The sequence below is a fragment of the Carassius auratus genome, unplaced genomic scaffold (genome assembly GCF_003368295.1).
Source record: "Carassius auratus strain Wakin unplaced genomic scaffold, ASM336829v1 scaf_tig00031532, whole genome shotgun sequence".
NCBI classification, from domain to species: Eukaryota; Metazoa; Chordata; class Actinopteri; order Cypriniformes; family Cyprinidae; genus Carassius; species Carassius auratus.
The window spans coordinates 70,610-88,902 of NW_020525931.1; the positions used below are offsets into that span (position 1 = coordinate 70,610).

The 18,293-nt window shown below is 35.8% G+C and overlaps 1 protein-coding gene and 1 long non-coding RNA gene across 2 annotated transcripts; one reads left to right on the forward strand and one right to left on the reverse strand.

Moving 5' to 3' along the window:
* Positions 1-3,347: 3,347 nt before the first annotated feature.
* LOC113080522 (tumor necrosis factor receptor superfamily member 14-like) lies at positions 3,348-13,606 on the reverse strand (the record flags this gene model as incomplete). The annotated part of the gene is made up of 6 exons (XM_026252677.1): positions 13,472-13,606; positions 9,910-10,035; positions 9,625-9,777; positions 8,156-8,237; positions 7,929-8,023; positions 3,348-3,385 (listed from the first exon to the last, which is right to left on the reverse strand). Coding segments are annotated over exons 1-6 (621 nt in total), but the record flags the coding sequence as incomplete, so codon positions are not given.
* LOC113080523 (uncharacterized) lies at positions 6,402-7,037 on the forward strand. The gene is made up of 3 exons (XR_003281893.1): positions 6,402-6,439; positions 6,815-6,861; positions 6,943-7,037. It is a non-coding gene; the product is annotated as an uncharacterized LOC113080523 (long non-coding RNA).
* Positions 13,607-18,293: the final 4,687 nt, after the last annotated feature.

Consider the following 18,293-nt stretch of genomic DNA (forward strand, 5'->3'; position numbering starts at 1 on the left):
ATCTTTGATAAAAGATGTGCTGGGGGATCTATGCAACCCATTCCTACCAAGTTTAATCTATAATTACAAGCCCAAATCTTGGGTTGCAACCGACTTTACTCTTTTAAAAATATTTTTCTTATTTTTCATCCATACAATATATACAATTATGACAGTTAATATCAGCAAACACACTCCACAAACACACAGAGTCACTTTCAGTAAAGAAGGTGGTCTATCACTGCACTCAGCATCTTGCATACTTATGTCACTACAGTCACTCTCCATTAGCGTCTCTGACAGCAGCTGTCAATCAATCCGTCACTGCGGGTCTCAGGTTCACACCCCACGCACTCAGCCCCGCCCTCAGTTCGTCCCCTCTATTTCTGCTGTGATCTGCCCACTTTTCAGCATTTTTCAAATATTGTCAGTGGGTGGAGTCAGGCTCTGACCAGGGGTTTAGTTACCCTTTAATTAGGAAAACAGTGTGTCAATACTGCAAAATGACAGTTAACCTGTTAGCCTGCACAAAGATGCCCTCGTCCTGAACGCCTTTCAATTTGCATGTGTCAGTGTTTATTAATAGATTAAATGAAACGGGACAAATTTAATCTTGACAAACTATGTATCATTATAAAGATCTAAGCCTCAAGCATCAACGACAGATCGCTGTTTTTCAATGGAAAGCTTATAAAGACTGCACTCTAAAAACTGCTGGGTTGAAAACAACCCAATTTGGGTTATTTTGACAACCCAGCGCTGGGTCAAAAAGGGACGAACCCAGCGCTGGGTTGTTTTAACCCAACCAGTTGGGTTATCATATTTAACCCAGCCTGCTGGGTTGCCTTTTTTATGGTTTAAAATGACTATATTGCAGGGTTTAAAAAAACAGAGCGGGTGTTTTTCTTATCACTGTATTTCAGAAGGAAAACTACTGTATTTAGAAAATGTTCGATATCATTTCGCATGTAATGCTTGATAAGGCAGTGTTTGTGAGCTCAGCGCCGCTCTGCAGCCGTTACCGGAGAAACCTACCTCTCCCGCTCTTAGCGCCTCCTGCTGGCAGAAAATAAACTCGCAGAGTGCAGCCATGTGGGGAAACAATGCATTTCTACGTTAAAATTAACCCAAATTGAGCTAGGCATTAAACCTACAAATGTTGTTCATTTTAAATATCACTTTTACACACAAATAATAATTACCAAAAGGAAAATATTTATTAAAAACAAGAGAAAAGTCAAAAAGTAACATGTTAGAAGAAATGCAGAAAAGGATGGCATTAACAGCTACAGAGTTCATAAACAAAGCATTGAACATTTGATGAATATAACTTAAGATCAAATTGGACTTTGTTCAATTGTATATATTGTATAAAAATATACGAAAACACATACAATAAGTTTACAATTAGTTAGTTTTTTTTCCAACTATTCTGGCATGACAGTACACAAATAAATCACAACATTAACTTTGATATTATAACACTTAACAGACGCATGTGTGTGTGTGTGTGTGTGTGTGAAAGAATGTGAGCAGGTGTATGAATGACAGAGTGTAAACTTTTCTACTAAACAACACAGAAAAAGCATTTAACTTTTTTTTTTAACAAATTATACACTTACAGTTTGTTTCATTGTCCATGAATACAGATCATGCATCACGGTCAATTTTCATGATCTCTTTAGCATAACTGATGTAATCATGAAGAAACCCCATCAGCACAGCATCTGACATCTACATCATCATCCAGGGCAGCGTCCTCCTTTAAAACCACCGCTGTTTAGGGGAAAGAAGATTCTCCTCTCTGACCAGGATTCATCCCAGTCACCGCCTGCTCTTCATCAGTGGCCTAAGAGAAACACATTTGAAAAAATTTAACATTTAATTAAACTATCCATTTTCAGGTAGAGGTGTATTCACATCCGTAAGGATAGGTAAATAATCTGTGTTAAAGTTTCAACACTTTGTGCGGTTGTTTAATGTCTCAGTCCACCACAGCGCTCCAGAATGCTTTAATAGCAGCACTACTGTGAGGGCAGGTGATATTGTTTGAATAAATAGAAAGAAAACAGAAAACAGAAAGCTTCTTTACTGAAACATTAAAACAGACATGACATTCACATACCTCACAATATTCATGTACATGGAGGGCTGCTCTTCAAACCGTTAGTTCACCAAATAATTAAAATGTTCATAATTTACTCTCCTCATGTTTTTCCAGACTCATACAAACTCTGTTCATTTTTTGGAAAACATATGAATATATTTAATATTCTCTTTTTGTGTCCTCCATTGCTGGTCTGGGAGACCAGTATTTTATTTTGAACATACATGTTTGCTATCATATAATTTAAGATGTATTCATATATAAATATCAGAATTTACTTCTACAATAACTCTATATTTATGAAGCTTGAAAATACTGATTATCTAAACTATAAATGCATTAACAAATATTATGAGAAAACTAAAAATATATTAATTTATGTTGTAAAGACAGACAAAAGTCTTATAGGTGTGGAATGACTTGAGGGCAAGTAAATGATTTTTTGTGTGAACTTTACCTCTAAGAGCGAAGACCAAGAATAATGACTCTCCAAATCAGACAAGACAACTCCAAACTTGGTTTGAGTTCTGCAATGAAAAACACAGACATCAATGGTCTTAATGAAATGAGCACGTAATCACACTGTTGTTGCATCAAAATGTGAAGTAAACTGGCAGGAGACAACAGAAAAATGTATTTTCTAAAAATAACTTACATAAAATCTCAAGGGAATGATGATCTCCCATGTCTCTTGCTTTTAACATCTACAAAAACAAAAAACAAACATTATTTTACTCTTAGTAAAAAAACAACAACTGATAACATGAAATTATGAAGTTTACTTGCCTTAAACGATCTTTCCCTCTCTTCAGAAGAAGCTGAGAAAACCACCTCCTCACACAAGCAGACTTGTGTGTCCTTAACTCCAGTTAGTTTGAGTTCTGCAAAGAGGGACATCAATGGTTTCAATAAAATATTAACATATACATACATACATATATAAAATCACACTGTTTTTGCATCAAAATGTGAAGTTAACAGGCAGGACACAACAGAAACATAAATCTTCTAAAAAAAAAAAAGTAATAATAATTTAACTTACATAAGTCTCAAAAGAATGAAGTTATCTTGTCTCTGGATTTCAACATCTAAAAAAAAAACACACACATTATTTTAGTCTTAGTAAAAATAAAGATAACTTGATGTTATTCTGAAGTTTACTCTCCTTAAACCGTCTGTCCCTCTCTTCAGAAGAACACCTCCTCCTCATCCTCACACAGGTCTGTGACTCCTCACACAAACAGCTTCTGTGTCTTTAACTCTCAGCGCGAGGACAATGAAGACAGGAGCTGGACAAGTCTGAAATATTACATGTAAAACATACTTTTAACAGTTACCACTTCAACAGCCTCTAAATAATTATGCTAGTCTTTACTACACAATGCCGTTTCCTTTAGGAGACAAACATACATTCAGTTTAACCGCGAAAAAAAGACAAATTCACATGAGCGTAACCGTGACCATAACCGTCTGTTAACGCCTCAAAGAGAACAGATAATGTAAAATCTTATGTAAATATGACAAAATACATTCACAGACGTTATATTAAAAGTACATCCTCCGTTCAGTAACGTTACATGAGGCAGTTAAGACCTCCGTGTCCGAGGCGAAAACCGCGTCCGTTTTTTTTTATATAACGTTAGATATAACGTTAAGCTCCTTTGTTTCCGCCTTTCATAAAACCTTCCGCCTTTCATACAACCGGGTAAACAATAAAAGATAACTTTACATTTTGAGAAATGCTGAGAATGCTGAGAAAATGGCGGCTGCTCGCACTGGAGACGTACGATTTTGACGTGACGTGCGTGCTCTCCTTCACGTCCGCATCCTCAACCCACCCCGCTGGGTTAAAAAAGAGTTATTTTCAACCCAAACTTGGGTTAAAACATCTCAAAGTCCTATCCAACGGCCTCAACCCAGCAGTTGGGTTGAAAAAACAACCCAGCGTTTTTTAGAGTGTGTATTTGCTACATTTGTGTAAGCAGTATCAAATCCGGTTCTTTCCAACGACACCAAAATTATGTTTGTAACACACTAAAGTAGGAAATTGTTACAATTATAAGTTTGGTAGAGCACTTTCATCTGTGAGTCCCATAATGGGGGGTGCTTGCTAACAGGTTAAAGGCAGTTCATCACTGAATTCAGTGATGTCATCATTCAGCTCAATTAAGCTCATTGATATCGATGTAAATGAAGTGAAAAAACCTGGTACTTTAATGTGTAATACAAACAATAATAACTATTTACAAACATTGCATGATTCAAAAAGTTTACAGGTTCGTATCTTGAGTATTAGTAACTTGATATAATCAGTGTTGCCAACTTCTTTCAATGGAAAGTGGCTAAACCCTGCCTGAAAAGTCGCTAAACGTCGCTAGATGATTATGATTAGATGATTAATTAGCATATTCATGACGTAAGTGCGTCATATTATCTTGCCCTTTCTGTGCTCATGTACTGCATTTTAAGGCAGTCAAAATTCTCAATAAACGACAACGGAATTAATATTATAATGACTGAAACGTGTCTATTAAGACTACACTGTAAACGAATTCTGTTGTTTTCACAGTATTATTGCTGTATTATCAGAGAAAGCTTACTGTAGAAACAGTTTACAGTAAGTTGCTGTCAATTTTATAACTTTTGAACTATTATTGCTGTATTTCCAGCTTTGTCTTACTGTAGAAACTATTTACAGGACAGTTGCTGTCAATTTATGCTATTCTTTGAAAAAAAAAAAAACAATAGAGTGGGAAAATAATTACAGTAATCCTTATATTACTGTTATATTGATGACAGTAATAATCCAACTGACTTGAATTTTATCTATTAATTATATATGTATTAATAAGGAATTTTATAATACATCGTTTCATAAGGTAACCCATATATTAAGGCATTTAGCATATAGTTAAAAAAAGTTTAATGTTTTATGTGGGTGTTTTTTAATTGCGTATCTTTATGGTTGCCAGATTTTGACACAAACCACCTAATCTCATAGGTTATAGCCAACAATTTTGTGGGTGGGAGGTAGTTGTAGAGATGTAGATGTCAAAAATATAGGCTAGGTAAATAGATAAAATCAATTTCCATGATTTTTTATTTTATTTTATTATTTTGCTTTCTATTAAACACACTAATTACAAGAGCGGAATCGCACGGGATATACCTGGCAACCAATCATCTAAACCGTCAGCCTGCACTCATTTTCCAATTCATTTTCTGAGCCTTTGAGGATGAACAAGACCAACGAGAACCAGTCAGGTGAGATATACAATTTATTCAATATCTTAAAGATGTGTATTTCTAAAAGTTTCACCCCAAAGGGAAGATATTCGTTTTAACGTTACCACTAATGTTTATGTTAAATAATCGGTGGTGAGATTGATATAAGTCTGTAACACAAACATTCTAAAGTTAACGTTACCCAAATACTAATTATTACAAGGTTTGCTGTTAATGTTAGTTAATAATTTCAAGTTTAGAATAAAGTAATCGAAAAGTTCGTTTCTGAACATTTGTGTGTAACTTACACCGTGTGCGTGTGTCCTGTCGCGATCGAGGCCTTACGCGCCTAAACCATAAAGCTATGTTCGAAATCGACCTATTACACTAATGTTAATGTTAATGTTGCACGACTTGAAGGGACAACCACAGTGTTTTCAGTTATATTATGCATTTATTACGTGAGTACAACCGATGAACTCATTTAAAGTGAATACACAGGCAGTGAAAGTCGGGCCGGTTTAAATCCCTCGTCTCAGTATAACGTTAGTCCTTCTTCAGACCAGACATTCCCATGATTTTGCTCACTCGTTTTCATTAACTTATTTAAGTGCATTAATATCTGAATACAGCCACTGCCAACGCACTGCGGATAATTAAGTTGTATATTTGATATTGTTTGATATTCACGATGATGGCTATTATAATCCCCGTATTCTTGTCACTTTGGGTGCTTCTCATTTCTTATTTGTGACAAATCAGGCTCTCCCTCGAAATCGGGTCTCTGTTAGGACCCCAAGAGATCTCAAATTAATTGTAATAGATAAATAAATTAATAATAATAATTTAATAGATTAGCCATTTTTTTTACAACTAATAAATGAAATGCACAGGTTGAATAATTTTTTTTTTTTTTTTTTTTTTGCTATTTTTAAGTAGCATTTAAGTTGATAGCTTGTCATTTCTGGTCTTTGAAATTTGTTTTCTTTTCAAATTATTTATTTAGATTTTATATGATTTATATTGATATTTTGGAATTATTTTGTAACCTTTTTATGTTTTAACTGATCCATGTTTCTCTTTGTCTTACAGGTAAAAATCCTTGGTGAAGTCACCAGATATGGATGGGTAAGTACTGCATCTAACGTTAAAATTGTTTGGAAATAAGATTAGAAATGCCTTTATCTTACAAAGTGTATCATTACTTTTTAAAGTCTATTCCAGAATTTGTCAGACATGCTAAGGAACACAGGAATTTTGCAAACTATAGATTCTCTTGTGGATTTTTCCAGTGTCCATGTAACTTCAAAACAGCCGTTGGCCTTCGTACACATATGTATCGTAACCATGCAGTGATTACACCAAGTGCTGACAAATCACATAATGTTAATGAGATGCCAGGTCATGGGATGTTCTTTCACTTCCACATCTGGGGATGCATTGTGAAACAAATATCTCTGTGTAGGTCTATGCAGTGTTGAATATGTTTTTCATTTCTTTCAGCGTGTATGTTGTTCGACATTGCAGCGTGCTGATGAGTTAATAAAGAGGTAAGTTATTTTCAAGTCTGTTTATCACATTGATGTCTGTCAAGCTGTAGTGCAACTTAATTTTTGTGTTTTGTTCTCTAGGCAGCAAAAACCTGGGATCTGCATTGGCCCTGTCAAGTCTGGAGAGTGTTTTTACCGTTTAATGAATTAAACTGTAATAAAAGTTTTTAAATGGACTTCTGAGTGTTGTCATAATTTACGTGACATTTAATAATCAGTAATATAACTGTGTGAATTTTTTGCATACAAGCCTTTATATTGCATTATTTTTTAAGCATGTAACAAGGTTTTAGTTAGTTATATGTTGTGTATATATGCGTATATGTGAATATAAAAACTACCGTAATCAATTATACTGCATAGTAACTTTACAGTATTTTAAAATACAGTGTAAAAACATGAACTGTAATTAATTTTACAGTATAAATATACTGTAAGTTATTATACAGTATGTTGTTAACTACTGTAGTCAGATTTACAGTAATATAACCGTGGAATAAAATACTGGACCTTGCTGGCTATTTGTTGCCAGTAAGTTACTGTTGATTTTACGTTAAATTTTTTACAGTGTACATAACCAGCTCTCAAAGATGTTAATCTCTGCACTAAAATCCTATTCACAACATTGTCTAATGAAATCACATACACATATTGTACTGTGATTTCGGCTATACTTGTATGTAAAATAGAGTTAGAAGCAACAGAATATATTTTTGTAACTGAAAGTGCTGCTCCTCTCTGCTTGTTGAACATAGCAGATGCAGAGAGAGAGGCGTGTGCGCACGCTGGGAGAGAGAGAGAGAGAGAAAGCTCGTGCGGCACTACCGGAGAGTCTCAGAGACTAAATAAGGTCTGTCCAAAAAAGTTGCTAGATTTGTCACTAGTCGCTTTTTTGGTAAAAAGTCGCTATGGGGGTCTGAAAAGTCGCTAAATCTAGCGACAAAGTCGCTAAGTTGGCAACACTGGATATAATGTAGGCCTACTATTTAGCTTTTTTGCTATTTTCTTCTTTACAATAATTACAGCTATGACAGTAGATATCAGCAAACACACTCCTAGACACACACACAGAATCACTGTCAGTAAAGATGCTCTATCTCTGCACTCAGCATCAGTCGTATCTGTTCCTTCTCTGATTGTTGTCTTGTGTAGAGATTCACAGCTGTTAGAGAGAGATACAGAACTCAAGATCAACTACAAATATATCTCTTGTGAGGAAACATCTACTGAAGCAATTAAAAAACAACACATCTAATTTAAGAAGGTGTCAGTGTTTTAAAATATTAATACTTACTCTGTATGTAATTTGCAGAGTGTCCCATCTGAATATGAACCAGCAGGACAGTGATCACACACTGTATCTCTGAACTCTGTTCCTATACAAATACAATTAAACACACAGCATCAGTACAGGAGCAATAAACACAGTCTCACAGACGATCACATCATGATTCAGTAGAGCATTTGACACACTAACTTAAAGGGGGGGTGAAATGCTCGTTTTCACTCAATCTCCTGTTAATCTTGAATACCTATAGAGTAGTACTGCATCCTTCATAACTCCCAAAATGTCTTTAGTTTTATTATATTCATAAGAGAAAGATAGTCTGTACCGATTTTTCCCGGAAAAACACGACCGGCTGGAGGCGTGACGTGTGGGCGGAGCTAAAGAATCACCAGCGTCAGTAGGCTTTTGAGTTGAGAGCGTTTGGAAACTGTGACATTACCGTGAGGAAAAAACCATCATCCAAAACAAACCATGGCTTACAGTCAGATTCAGCGTATATTTATGATCCAGAATCTTTTTTAAGCTGTACATGTGGAAAGTGCAGTTTGATGACAACATCGCATGTTGTTTACTTGAGGTGCTTACGCGCCGATAGCTAAGTTAACAACACAGAGATATTTGAAGCAGTTTTACTCACCGCCTGCGGTTCCAACACACGATCGTGACCCTTTTTCGTTGGGATTACATCATCCTTAAGAAATAAACGATGTGCAAATCCGGTGTCAAACTGGGCCTTGTTTGTAAAACAAGCATCTTCAAAATGCAGGGAACAAACACAAACACTTGCACAACTCCGTTGATGCTCTGTAAAAATAAACTCCATCCACTGGTCCCTTAATGCTGTTTCTCTTTGGTAATCTGTGCAGGGTTGTCTTGCCCTGGCAACCAAAAACACACTTCTTTTGTGACATTTGGCGCCGCTCTCGCTCTGATCAGTGAAGTCTGTTGTGCTCTCAGTGCTCTGCTATACGGGAGCGCGCTCTTCCGGCAGAAGTGCCTCAGGACCCATATAAGGAAATTCCTCTCCATCTAACGTCACACAGAGCCATACTCGAAAAAAAACTTTCCGAAACTTGTGACAAACCGGGAGGAGTATTTTTGGAACAGAAATACTCCTTCAAACTTACAACTTAATTTTTGAAACTTTGTCCATGTTTAGCATGGGAATCCAACTCTTTAACAGTGTAAAAAACTCAGTATGCATGAAATAGCATTTCACCCCCCCCCCCCTTTAATCTTCACATAACTAACTTATAATCAGCATAATTTAGTAGATATTTTCAGGTGGTTATAAAAGACACAAGCAATGTCTATCAAGAGGAACCACATCTTATTTTCTCCAGGTGAAATAAATTATAAAGCTGCTTTGGAATAACATTTTCATAACTGAGTAATTTAATATAAATGCAAGCAGAGTTATTGCTCTCAGTTTGTATGGATGTATATTAAAGCTGCTGAACTGATAAAAGACTGACCGGTTTGCTTGATGTATTGTCCAGGTGAGCAGGATGAATGTTTCTTGGCTCTTTTACAGTTATATGACGAGTCTATACAGTAATAACCAGGAAGAGGTCCACACACTGTGTCTGATGTTACTGTACATGCCTGCTTTACTCTCAGCCCATTACCTCAACAAGAAAGAAAACTAATGAATCAATTGAAGAAAACCTGGCAATGACAAGTCATCTGGAGAAAAAAAATACAATATATTTAAAAGCATGAACCCATGAGGACTCACTGTGAAAGACAGTTTTACTCACTCTGATCACACACAGAACAGGGCACACACTCTATGAATCCATTAGGAATATTAGTGTAAGTGCTCATGGGACATGAATCACATGTTGTGCTTCTGAACTCATCACAGTGTTTATAAACTCGCTTTCCTAGACAACATCAAAGAAAATCACCAGCACATTATTATTCATTATTTATACATGCCATATGTACATACCTTTTACATGTACAACTGTGTAAGTTAGTATTTATTCTATGTCTGTATTTGTATTAACTGTGTAGACTTAAAAATGAATTGTTTTGTATTGTATTGAAAAATAATTGTATTTTTTGGTATGTTTCTCATGTTCTGTATCTTGATTTTATGTTAAGTAAATTTCTAACATCACAACAAATCCCTTGTGTGCTTGTGCAGACTTGACCAATAAATATTTTTCTGATTTAGAAAACAGAGTAGAATAAATAAAACAATATTAATACAAATAATCAGACTGTAATAACGCTGGGAACACAGATTTTCTAATTAATCAGGATCTAGTTATGAACAATCCCAATATTGTTTTTTGACCTCTTTTTTACTTCATGCCTGTTTTCAGGGACATCTGCTTCTGCTGAACAACAAACAGTTGTGAATGTTTGTGAATCAGAATCAAAGTGAAATAAATCATTAAATCTGAATCAATACTCAACCCTAGACTGGAGTCATGTTGTGTTTAATGCAATGATGATAGATCAGAGATTATGAAGTTGTGGTCAACCGATTTTTTGTTTATTTTTTATTTTTATTTTTTGACATCCGATAGCCGATATAATAGAGACAGCTGATACATATATATATATATATTAATTAATATTTTAGAAATGTAAAACTTGAAAATTATTATTATTATTCTTTTAATAAACAGAATTATACTTTAGAAATATGACAGTGGGCAAATGATTAAAGCACAGTATAAATTGAAATCACAAGTTTAAAGTTTAATTCATTCAGTTCACACAGAGTGATTACTAATAATATAAAACCAATAATTATAATACTTTTTGTATACATTAATTGTTTAACCATTCTATCTGATTATTAGACAGACTTCTATCCGTATCAGACAGAACTGTTAATGACAACAGTAATCAAAAGGAGGAATGTGAGTTGTGTGCGCTCACGATATTAAGGCTCATTAAACTAACGCAGAGATTTAATACACCACGTATCAATATCTCTTCCCTTTGTACTAGTGATGTCCGGTTCATGAACAAATCATTTGATTTAACCGGTTCTTCTTAGTGAACAGCTTGAACCAGTTCACCCAATTGGAACTGAATCATTAAAGGTCCCTTCATGATCCCATGTTTTAAACTTTAGTTAGTGTGTAATTTTGTTGTTAGAGTATAAATAATATCTGTAAAATTCTAAAGCTCAAAGTTCAATGCCAAGCGAGATATTTCATTGAACAGAATTCGCCTACAAAAAACCACCCGTTTGGACTACACCCCTCTAGTTCCTGAAGTAATGATTTCACTAAAACAGTTTTTTTGACTAACCACCGCCCACATGAATACATAAACAGGGGGCGTGGCCTTGTTGCGGACAGAGAAGTGGAAGAGCTGAGTTTGTGTTTGTCGCCATGTCGTCGAAACGCTGTTATTTTCAGTCAATCATCTTTGTTTGGGCTTCCCAGGGACGCTGTACTTTGAGATTAATGGTTACAATTTATGTTTAACTCGGTTCCCGAAAATTATAATCCACATGTAAAACTATGTGCAGCACATTTTGCTGAGGACAGCTTCCTCAATCAGTTTAATGCCGGATTTGCACAAAGATTATTCCTGAAAGATGGAGCAGTTCCCTCTTTGTCTGGAGAAGGCGTTGTTTATGGACCACAACCGGTAAGTGTATTTTATTATTTAAGTCGGTGCGTTTAACAGTTTCTGTAACTTACTACACAAAGGGCAACACTGTTTAGCTTTGTTAACTAGATGTTAGGGCTGTGCAAAAAAACAAATGCGATTTTCATGCGCATCTTGTCAGTAAAAACGCTCCTGTGATTATAAGCACATCTCCTGCACATACTCCTGCTCACTTGCTTCTCAAAACTAGTCCAATCACGTTAGCAGGAGGGCAGCGTGCGCTCAGCTGCTGTCGAATCACAACACAGGAACCGCTGGCCCAATCAGAACTCGTTACGTATTTCTGAAGGAGGGACTTTATAGAACAAGGAAGTCATCAGCCCGTTTTTATGACCGTGAAAACAGCGGTATACAGATAGGTGAATTGTGTGAAAAATACTGTGTTTATTTACTGTGTATATTTCACACTGTAAACACAATCAAAGCTACAAAAAAAGCGAGAAAAACGGGACCTTTAATCTACAAATTACTTATGTTATTTACTTTTTTAACATGGCTGGCACTCTTTCTGAGTCTAAACAAACCAATATCCCGGAGTAATTCATGTACTCAAACAGTACACTGACTGAACTGCTGTGAAGAGAGAACTGAAGATGAATACCGAGCCGAGCCGAAAGCTATTCTTTCTAGTTCTTTCCTATCTATCATTTCACGCTTACATATAATTAGCTGAAGTATGTTACCATGTTGTCTGCGGAAGGGCTCCGAGCTCGGGAATGGCCTGAACTTACACCCCCCCTCCCTGTATAACTGTAAAATGAACTCAAAGTGAGGAGATGGGTGGAGGAGGGCTGCTGATAAACCATCAATGGATAGCGGTAAGTCCGTTGTATTTATACGGTGGTGGTGATTAACTTGATTGTGCTCACCTGGTGTTGATTAGGCTAAATAACTGATGCGCTCCTTCCGAACCTTGTTAATAAAACATCATATGTTGCTGCCTTTATTACTTTGCTATATATTCAAAAGAAACATTTAATATTTCTATATAAATGTATATAATTGTTTTTTTTATTAAATTATTTTACAAAAATAAAAATTGCAATTTGTAACATTTTACCATTTATTCACTTTTATTTGTAAATATTTCATTAGATTTTTTAACATTATTGTGCACCCGTGATTTTTCTAGAATCAAGAGTATCTGTTGCTGCTGAATTATCCACTAACCTTGTTTATAATAGTATTTTGTCAAAGATTATTATATATTTTTTAATTTGTTATTTTTCATTAAAATGAAGTTGTGTATATGTAGTAAATTGTGTTTAACAAACAAAAAAGTGATGATCAGGTCAACACAGAGAAGTATAGAAATTCTACATTGATTTTTATAAAAACAACTGCACTGGTATCAGATTGGTTTTGAAAAAAATGGAATCATTGCATCCCTAACTGTAACTCAACACCTGGCCTGCACTAGCTGCTTCTATTTATTATTTTTATACCAGATGAAGAGAATCTACCACAGAGAAACACCAGATTGGTGGAGGTTTACTTTAAACAAGGCCCTGGCCAAACACTGAAGATTATATTAAGAGCATATTACAGTTGTTCATGAGTGATAATGAATGATAGAGTTTCAAGCCTATAATGAAAAAGTATCATATGACTCTTTAAGTGTCTGAGTTCATCTGCATCTATTGTGTGTTTGAGGGAAGAGAAACCTCATACTGGACTTACCTGGATCACACATTGGACAACACCATCCATTGATTTCATATTCTGCATTATTACATGCTGCCATACAAAGCACAATGTTCACGAAGAGGAGAGGAAGCAGTTTTGATAGATTATATAATATAGACATCTCTGGGAACTAAATAAATCTTCTGCAGATGTGGTCATTTTGTGTTTTTTGTTTCATGGACCTGAAAAAGAGATTTGTGTTAGAAAATAGACAGAAATAAATTGTGCCAGACACTTTTAAATCCATTTTACAAAAATCTATGAGTCTCAAAACTAAACACTAATTATACATTGACTATTATATACATTAATGCAGCAGCAGGAGACTCAACTCCTTCAAACAAGAGGAATGACCATTTACAAAATACCAATATTTCATATTATACAACATAAATTTAGGAAAGTAAGCTAAAGCACTCATTTTTTAATTAATATTATAAGAGGCTGAATAACTCCATTAACTACAAAAGACAAAACTACCTCAAATATAGTTCACTTATAATTAGAGGTCGACCGATAGAGGAGTTTGCCGATACCGATAGCTAGGTTTAATTAACGGATAGTTTTTAAAATGAATACTGAACAAAAACTAAAATTCTTTATTCTTAAAAAACAATCCTGAACCATGTTAGTAGCATGTCACGGTTCATGGGTCACTGCGTTCATCTTGCGTCTCTGTCTGATTGTGTGCATCTGTTAACTAGCACCACAGTTGCGGTCTATGAGCGAAAGCTGCAACTCATTTGCACTGCCTTTATGTTTGGTTGGTTATCCTGTTCGTGTTGTTGGTTCGTTAATTCTCGTCTGTCTCTCCTGTCTAGATATTGTTCCTGTTCTCGTCCAGTTGGTATTTTCACGGTTATTCCTCGCCCACCTGGGATTCCTGCGCTGGGTTAGAGTTACTGCAGCTTGAGTAGTCTGGACTACAGCCCGGCCGATATATGGATAGGCCGATTTGAGCTTATTGCATTTAAATCGGCATCGGCGTTTATAACGGCCGTTGAAAAATTAGAAACAGAGTCTCATGCTTCACTCATGCTATGGTAGTGTTGCATAGTTTGCCCACCAGAGGGAGCTCTGCAACTCCAGAGTTGACAACAGCGCCAGAAATCCACTAGCGAAGAAAGCGATCGGCAAGCCACGGAGATGTAATGTAAGTAGGTAATAGGTAATACCTATTGCTTGACAAATAAAAAAAATAAATTTATATATTTCAAATGTTTGCCTATGTAGGAGATCCCTGTTTATTATTATTATAATTCTAATGATGACATGAGTAATGATACATGGTGATATTATTAATACACATGCTTATTCTTTCTCTGTCTCTCTCTCTGCCCTACAGATGGCTGAAAAAGGTGAAGGCTGTAGCAGCAAAGTGTGGGACTCCTTCTGCAAATACTTTAACTTTAGTATTATAATTTATTTACAGTACACACACTGACTGTTAAAACCAGCTTCAACTGGAAGAAAGTAAAAGTGTTAAATGTTTAAAACCAGACTGTTTTTTGATCATTAAAAAAATATATACTTTTGACGTGCAATTGTTTAGTCATTGATACTGTAATCTAAGGCTTTTTTTGTAAAAACATAAATCCCTTCTGGAAAATGGTTTATACAGCCCACATACATCGAACAGGCAGATATTTTGCTATTGAATGTTGTGTGAGTGCAGTTTATAGGAAATGGGTCTAATATCCAGTTTATTTTCAAAATCAAAATATTGGCTTATAAATCTTTTCGAGTTAATATCGGCATCGGCCCCCAAAAATCCATATCGGTCGGGCTCTAATAAGAACACAGATTTTTTTTTGTTCAAGGAATCAGTGGTCTGCAGGGGTCTGTAAGACATATAACAACACCTTCGTTCATGCAAACAATTGGGGGTTTAACCACAGATGATAAATTTTTGCTCAAGTCTTGGGTCTGTGATCAGGGGTGTATAAAGGTGTGTCTGCTCAATTGTGCACCTTCCTGCACAAAAATGATCTGTACGAAGAATTTCAGTCAGGTTTCAGGCTCCACCATAGCACAGAAACTGCACTTGTTAAAATTACAAATGACCTGCTCCTTGCGTCAGATCAAGGCTGCATCTCATTTCTAGTCTTACTTGATCTTAGTGCTGCGTTCGACACCATAGATCATGACATACTCATAGATCGATTACAAAACTATACAGGTATTCAAGGGCAGGCTCTAAGATGGTTTAGATCCTACCTGTCCGATCGCTACCATTTTGTTTACTTAAATGGGGAGTCATCTCATTTATCACCAGTAAAATATGGAGTGCCACAAAGATCCGTCCTAGGTCCCCTTCTATTTTCAATATACATGTTGCCCCTTGGTAATTTTATTAGAAAATACGGAATTAACTTCCACTGTTATGCTGATGATACTCAGCTATATATCTCAACGAGACCAGATGAAACTTCCCAATTATCTAAGCTAACAGAGTGTGTTAAAAATGTAAAAGATTAGATGACAAATAATTTTCTCCAATTAAATTCGGATAAGACAGAGATATTAATTATTGGACCAAAAAACACTACACAGAATCTTGTAGATTACAATCTGCAACTAGACGGATGTACTGTTACTTCCTCTACAGTCAGAAATCTGGGTGTTATATTAGACAGCAACTTGTCTTTTGAAAATCATATTTCCAATGTTACAAAAACTGCATTCTTCCAACTTAGAAACATTGCCAAGCTACGAAACATGTTATCTGTTTCTGATGCAGAAAAGCTAGTTCATGCATTCATGATCTCTAGACTGGACTATTGTAATGCACTTCTAGGTGATTGTCCTGCTTCTTCAATAAACAAGCTACAGGTCGTCCAAAATACGGCAGCTAAAGTCCTTACGAGGTCAAGAAAATATGATCATATTACCCCAATTTTACAGTCTCTGCACTGGCTACCTATTAAGTTCCGTATCAGTTACAAATGATCATTACTTACCTATAAGGCCCTAAATGGTTTAGCTCCAGCGTACCACGTTACAACCCATCACGCTCCCTAAGGTCAAAAAACGCTGGACTTTTGGTAGTTCCTAGGATAGCAAAGTCCACTAAAGGAGGTTGAGCTTTCTCACATTTGGCTCCCAAACTCTGGAATAGCCTTCCTGATAATGTTCGGGGTTCAGACACACTCTCTCTGTTTAAATCTAGATTAAAAACGCATCTCTTTTGCCAAGCATTCGAATAATGTATCTTTTTAATTGTGAGTGTAGTTGCATCTGATCAAAGGTGCTTTTTTATTCATTAGCTTGGGTTAAACTAATTTTGTTGGATCAGCAGCTATGCTAATGATGTCTGTATTTTGTTTCTATGTTTCGCCACGGGATTTACATCCCGTGGTAACTAGGATTTACACAAGCTCCAGTCTGGATCCAGAACACCTGAGAAGAGATGATGCTGACCCTCAGAGGACCCCAGATGATGCTAACCCTGAATCAACAAACAGAACTAACAATTATTGCTAAATGTGTGACTGAATCATATAATAACTTAATTAATAATATTGATAGTTCATCGTCTAGCTGACTACGTCTTGTATTATTATTTTTATTATTATTTAAATTTTTTCTAAAATCCTGTCAAATGTGCACAAACTACTACTAAATATTTTAGAAACATAATTTTCTGTAAAGTTGCTTTGTAACGATTTGTTTTGTAAAAAGCGCTATACAAATAAACTTGAATTGAATTGAATTGAATTAAATAACTTTGAAGTTAATAAATGCCTTAGAATAATTTTTTATTGTTGGTTTATTTCAACATTTACTAATACATTTTTAACTTAAGTTAAACAATGTATGTTAACTTTAATGTGCTATAAACTAACATGAATGAGGTACAATTGTATTGCTCAAATTTGAATACATGCTGTAAGAATGTATATTGCATAATTTACAGTTCATGTAAGCTAGCTAATACATTCTTGTTAACAAACTGGATTTGCAAAGTGTTTCTAGGCTATAGCTAAAGAAAAAAACATTTGACCTTCAATATTTTAATGTTGACCTTATTTTCAAAGGGCAAAGGCTTTGAAGAAAGCACCAGTGTGGGATTTTTTTACTGGAGTATCACCAGGGAAAGCACAGTGTAATACCTGTAAAGAAATAATCATCATGGGGTCATCAACATCTACAAGTAAAAATACTACAAACACGTGGTCTCATCTAAAGCACATCCATCCAGAAGTCAGTGAAGAAGCAAAGAAAAAAAGGGACAAGAAAGATCCTTCTCAGCCATCAGTGACTCAACTTTATGAAGCAAGACAGGGTGGATGGACACCAATCCAAGATTTCTCAAAATTGTTGCATCTATCATTGAAATTACTGCCATTGACAACCAACCAATTTCTGTGATTTCTGTCAGGTGTTGTATTTAAGAGACTTATTTCCCTTATGGAACCCAGATACAGAAGTAAAAAAGAAAAAGTTCTACATAACAAAGATTGTAGATGTGAAAGTGAAGTGACATTCAGCCAAGTATGGTGACCCATACTCAGAATTTGTGCTCTGCATTTAACCCATCCGAAGTGCACACACACAGAGCAGTGAACACACACACACACTGTGAACACACACCTGGAGCAGTGTTCATCATTTATGCTGCGGCGCCCGGGGAGCAGTTGGGGGTTCAGTGCCTTGCTCAAGGGCACCTAAGTCGTGGTATTGAAGGTGGAGAGAGAGCTGTTCATGCACTAACCCCACCCACAATTCCGTCCGACCCGAGACTAGAACCCACAACCCTTCGATTGGGAGTCCAACCCTCTAACCATTAGGCCACGACTTCCCGGAAACCTACACC